The sequence below is a fragment of the Bufo bufo genome, chromosome 6 (assembly GCF_905171765.1).
Source record: "Bufo bufo chromosome 6, aBufBuf1.1, whole genome shotgun sequence".
Lineage (NCBI taxonomy): Eukaryota > Metazoa > Chordata > Amphibia > Anura > Bufonidae > Bufo > Bufo bufo.
In genome coordinates this window covers 422,243,657-422,249,656 of record NC_053394.1, presented here as the reverse complement: position 1 = coordinate 422,249,656, position 6,000 = coordinate 422,243,657, and the positions used below count along the sequence as shown (strand labels likewise).

The 6,000-nt window shown below is 47.4% G+C and overlaps 1 protein-coding gene across 1 annotated transcript in view; it reads right to left on the bottom strand.

The window, feature by feature from the left end:
- Positions 1–1,427: 1,427 nt before the first annotated feature.
- The window catches only part of LOC121005806 (probable low-specificity L-threonine aldolase 2), a 38,629-nt gene continuing 34,056 nt past the window's right edge, over positions 1,428–6,000 (bottom strand). The window contains exons 5-9 of the mRNA XM_040438569.1: positions 5,564–5,731; positions 5,354–5,491; positions 5,122–5,314; positions 1,678–1,823; positions 1,428–1,460 (exon numbers count right to left, since the gene is read on the bottom strand). Coding sequence (XP_040294503.1) covers positions 1,428–1,460; positions 1,678–1,823; positions 5,122–5,314; positions 5,354–5,491; positions 5,564–5,731 — 678 coding nt within the window. The remainder of the gene's footprint in view (positions 1,461–1,677; positions 1,824–5,121; positions 5,315–5,353; positions 5,492–5,563; positions 5,732–6,000) is intronic.

The window sequence follows — 6,000 nt, the reverse complement described above, 5'->3', positions numbered from 1 at the left end:
CAAGTAGTGGATGTCTCCGTGATTTTTTCATTGACCCATGGTCAGTAAAAAAAAATACTGATGTGTGAATAAACATATTAAAATCAATGGGTACGTCTGCTGTCATGGAAAATGCTGACAGCGCATGTCAGTGAAAAACGGAAATGTGAACAAGGTCTTAACGCGTGACAGGAGCTGGTTAGGCTACTTTCACACTAGCGTTTTTTGCGGATCCGTCATGGATCTGCAAAAACTCTTCTGTTCCAATAATACAACCGTCTGCATCTGTTATGAACGGGTCCGGTTGTATTATCTGTAACATAGCCAAGACGGATCCGTCATGAACTCCACTGAAAGTCAATGGGGGTCGGATCCGTTTTCTATTGTGCCAGATTGCGGACAGAAAAACGCTGACCGTGATGGGGACGCAACCAAACAGAATCGAATGCATTTTGGAGCGTTTTGTTCACATTGACAATGAATGGAGACAAAACTGAAGCGTTTTCCCCCCCGCTGTTAAGATCCTATGATGGATCTCAATAGCGGAATTGAAAACGCTAATGTGAAAGTAGCCTGACTCATTAACCTATGCTGTTCCGCTATGCATTCCTTTATTATTCATTAGCAGAATGACGGCTTCACAGGGTCCCCGATAACAGTGACATTTACAGTGCCCCATAACAGTGACATCCACAGTGTCCCCATAAAATGGACATCTACAGTGCTCCCATAACAGTAACATATACAGTGCCCCATAACAGTGACATCTATAGTGCCCCCATAACAGTAACATATACAGTGCCCCCATAACAGTGACATCCACAGTGCTCCCATAACAGTAACATTTACAGTGCCCCATAACAGTGACATCCACAGTGCCCCCATAACAGTGACATCTACAGTGCCCCCATAACAGTGACATCCACAGTGCTCCCATAACAGTAACATATACAGTGCCCCATAACAGTGACATCTACAGTGCCCCCATAACAGTGACATCTACAGTGCCCCCATAACAGTGACATCCACAGTGCTCCCATAACAGTGACATCCACAGTGCTCCCATAACAGTAACATCTACAGTGCCCCCATAACAGTGAAATCTATAGTGCCCCCATAACAGTGACCTCCACAGTGTCCCCGATAACCATAACATCCACAGTGCCCCATAACAGTGAAGCAAAATGGCTGGGTTGTTATGGCAACTCGGTGTAAAACTATGTATGTCAGTGAGGCTAAGAATGTAGGACCTGTGAGCATCTATTGGCCAATATGGGTCATGTGACCGTGTGTTTGTCAGTCAAAGAATGAAGGATCTGCAAGTTTCTATTGGCTAATACGGGTCATGTGATGCTGCCACAATAGCTTTTATTTTGTGAATATCTGAAGAACGGCAGATCCTAGAGAACTGAAACCCGGTCTAAATCCTTCGGACACATGCGATTTACCTAAGCTTGGTGCAGATCGCTCCAGTCATTTGGCTGCGGATAAAGAACAGAGACAGAAAACAGACAAATACATTTTTCTATATAAAAAGATAAAACATTCACACACAGGGAGGGATGAATGCTCAGCATAAAAGCCACGATGCACAAGGGTCCTGAGATTAACCCCTGGGTGCCTCCATGTTGCATTTCTCCAGCACCCGTAGGGTGTCCTCTGTGGAGACGTCCACGCTCCCCTGTGGAGCGCTTTCACCACCACGTCGGTCTGCCGGTCGCCTGCACTCAGTTGGTCACACAGATCCTGACCAGACAGGGGCGCTGTGACTGTGAGCAGCACCATGTTACTGTCCACTACCGCGGGGTCCGTGGTGCAGACGGGGCAGGCCAGCTCCTGCACCGCTGGAAGGGAAGGGGACAGAGGGTTACACAAGAGTAGGGTTTTCCAGCAACAGTGCCACATCTGGTCATAGGTTGTGTTTGGTATTGCAGCTCAGCCCCATTCACTTCAATAGAACTGAGCTATTTTCAGCGGCCGTGCATGCGCAGTCCGCTCTTTCACTTTGAGCGCTCCGTTTTACTGATCCTAGCGATATGCCACCAATGTTTGAGATGACACAATCCTTTTAATGGAGCAGACGACTGGCGGGAAGGAACGTCGCTTGCTCGTCAGTGGAGGAAAAAGCTGCATTTATATGCAGCAATCCCCTCCACTGTATGAGGACGAGCGATCGCTACCGCTATCAGTCACCGGGGGTCATTTACAAACACCCGTAATCCAGTTTATTTGGTACTTTTTAAATGCCCATGCCGCAATATTTACACCTGAAACAGGTATAAATGTTGGCAAAAACTTTTCACTAAAGGACTGCAGTTTTTCACTCCAGGCACACGGACTGCCGTAGACGCACGCCTCGTCATAAATTAGGCAGCGTAAAAAGCCGGTCTTTGTAAATGACCCCCAATGTTTCTGGGCAGCAGCATGCTGTTTAGCCAGCACGATCTGCTGCCTAGAAAGGGTTAATTGAGGTGTCTGCATGAATCGGGTGATCGGCGAACAAGCATTCATACCAGGTTCTTTAGTGATCCATGCTATATTCTGGAGAAAGAGTACTTTTAATCCATATGCAAATGAGTAGTTAAGTGCAACCGGGGCGAGCTCAAGCCACTCTGTGCACCCATGCGCCTCCTGCTTCCTCTGCCAGACCCTCCCTGTCCTTGATTGGCGGGGCAAGTGAGATGACTATGCAGGAGCCTGGCCCTGTCAATCCAGGAGAGGGAGAGGAAACAGGAAGAGCAAGGGTGCACAGGGTGTGGCTTGGGCCCGCCCCCAGTGCACTTAACTGTTCATTTCCTTATGGATTAAAAGTACTTTTTTCCAGAGCAATGGATCGCTAAGTAAAAGGTATCATTACATCCAGCTGAGCTAGAACTAGAATTTCCTGCTGGCAGACTCCCTTTAAATTTTAGGCGTCAAAAGGGGTCACCAGAGGTGGCCCTGCACCCATCACACAGTAATGTGAGATCCCAACCCTGTATATTACAGGACTTCCCTAATCTAGTGCCCTCCTCCAGCGCCATTTTTAGCAGCTATAATTTAGTCTCAGAATCACCCGGGCTCCACAGACTTGCACAGCACCTGCTTGCTGAATGTAGTGCAGGACGCCTCCTCCACAGCAGAAGCAGCGTCCTACAGTTGCAAGAAAAAGTATGTGAACCCTCTGGAATGATATGGATTTCTGCACAAATTGGTCATAAAATGTGATCTGATCTTCATCTAAGGCTACTTTCACACTAGCGTTCGGGGCTCCGCTTGTGAGCTCCGTTTGAAGGCTCTCACAAGCGGCCCCGAACGCATCCGTCCAGCCCTAATGTATTCTGAGTGGACGCGGATCCGCTCAGAATGCATCAGTCTGGCGGCGTTCAGCCTCCGCTCAGCAAGCGGACACCTGAACGCTGCTTGCAGCGTTCGGGTGTCCGCCTGGCCATGCGGAGGCAAACGGATCCGTCCAGACTTACAATGGAAGTCAATGGGGACGGATCCGTTTGAAGTTGACACAGTATGGCTCAATTTTCAAACGGATCCGTCCCCCATTGACTTTCAATGTAAAGTCTGAACGGATCCGTCTGAACTACTTTCAGACTTAGAATTTTTTCTAAACTATAATGCAGACGGATCCGTTCTGAACGGATCCAAACGTCTGCATTATAGGAGAGGATCCGTCTGTGCAGACATCAGACGGATCCTCTCTGAACGCAAGTGTGAAAGTAGCCTTAGTCACTACAATAGACAATCACAGTCTGCTTAAACTAATAACACACAAAGAATTAAATGTTACCATGTTTTTATTGAACACACCATGTAAACATTCACAGTGCAGGTGGAAAAAGTATGTGAACCCTTGGATTTAACAACTGGTTGAACCTCCTTTGGCAGCAATAACTTCAACCAAACGTTTCCTGTAGTTGCAGATCAGACGTGCACAACGGTCAGGAGTAATTCTTGGCCATTCCTCTTTACAGAACTGTTTCAGTTCAGCAATATTCTTGGGATGTCTGGTGTGAATCGCTTTCTTGAGGTCATGCCACAGCATCTCAATCGGGTTGAGGTCAGGACTCTGACTGGGCCACTCCAGAAGGTGTATTTTCTTCTGTTTAAGCCATTCTGTTGTTGATTTACTTCTATGCTTTGGGTCATTGTCCTGTTGCAACACCCATCTTCTGTTGAGCTTCAGCTGGTGGACAGATGGCCTTAAGTTCTCCTGCAAAATGTCTTGATAAACTTGGGAATTTATTTTTTCTTCGATGATAGCAATCCGTCCAGAACCTGACGCAGCAAAGCAGCCCCAAACCATGATGCCCCCACCACCATACTTCACAGTTGGGATGAGGTTTTGATGTTGGTGTGCTGTGCCTCTTTTTCTCCACACATAGTGTTGTGTGTTTCTTCCAAACAACTCAACTTTGGTTTCATCTGTCCACAGAATATTTTGCCAGTACTGCTGTGGAGCATCCAGGTGCTCTTGTGCAAACTGTAAACATGCAGCAATGTTTTTTTTGGACAGCAGTGGCTTCCTCTGTGGTATCCTCCCATGAAATCCATTCTTGTTTAGTGTTTTACGTATCGTAGATTCGCTAACAGGGATGTTAGCATATGCCAGAGACTTTTGTAAGTCTTTAGCTGAGACTCTAGGATTCTTCTTCACCTCATTGAGCAGCCTGCGCTGTGCTCTTGCAGTCATCTTTACAGGACGGCCACTCCTAGGGAGAGTAGCAGCAGTGCTGAACTTTCTCATCATTCACATCAGGCAATGCTTCTTGTGAAAAGAAAACCCAGAACTGGTGTGTGTTTTTTATAGGGCAGGGCAGCTGTAACCAACACCTCCAATCTCATCTCATTGATTGGACTCCAGTTGGCTGACACCTCACTCCAATTAGCTCTTGGAGATGTCATTAGTCTAGGGGTTCACATACTTTTTCCACCTGCACTGTGAATGTTTACATGGTGTGTTCAATAAAAACGTGGTAACATGTAATTCTTTGTGTGTTATTAGTTTAAGCAGACTGTGATTGTCTATTTTTGTGACTTAGATGAAGATCAGATCACATTTTATGACCAATTTGTGCAGAAATCCATATAATTCCAAAGGGTTCACATACTTTTTCTTGCAACTGTATATATATTCCTTTGGCCACTTACCTTTGGCAAACATCCTGGCCTTCTGATTGTCTAACTTCACATTCGCTTTCCCATGTTTCAATGCTACCAGTCCAGCAGCGGCAATCACTCCGGCCTGATGCATCCCTCCTCCAAATGAAATTCTTGCCTGTCGCGCCTCGGAGATAAACTCTGCTTTTCCTCCGATTAATGAACCTACTGGCGTCCCAAGTCCCTGCAACAGAAACACAAGAGCTCCACATAAACTCCATACTTTGGATAGACAAAGTGTGATGGAGTCACAGAATTGGATGATCTCTGCTGGCTCCACCCCCAGCGCCTCCGCAGCATTGAAAAGTCGCGCCCCGTCCAGGTGGATCTTTAGTCCGTAGCCGTCTGCAAGTTCCCGCACCTGATTAGGATGATGAGAGTGAGCTTCTCTGGCAAGGTGCTACACATAAAAAGAGGGGTATGCCCCACCCACCTCCTTCATAGGACAGGGGTAGCACGCGTCCCCCCCTCCCATGCGGTTGTGGCTGTTCTCTAGCCATAGGAGATGCGTCTGAGCAAATTGTACACCTGGGTAGCCGTGATGGATTTTGCTCTCTAAATCCTTCAGATCCAGGCGACCGTCCGACCGTGCACTGCATTTCTTTTCATCAATAGCCTGTACGCTCAATAAAGCAGGACAGGATCTGCTCTTGTGCTGATCGTTTGCTGCAATGTATCAGTTTAGCTCACAGAGGATGGTCCGGCTGATGGTCTGCCGGGCGCCCTTTGTGCTGTGTCCTGACAGCGTACAGCGGATAAGCGCGCACTATGTTCTGATGCTATGCAACGTCAGGTCACAGTGGAGCCCTGCAGGAACAGCGAGCTAGGTCTCCCGAGTGGCGGCGCTGTCCGGAGCAGGAGAGGTAAGTT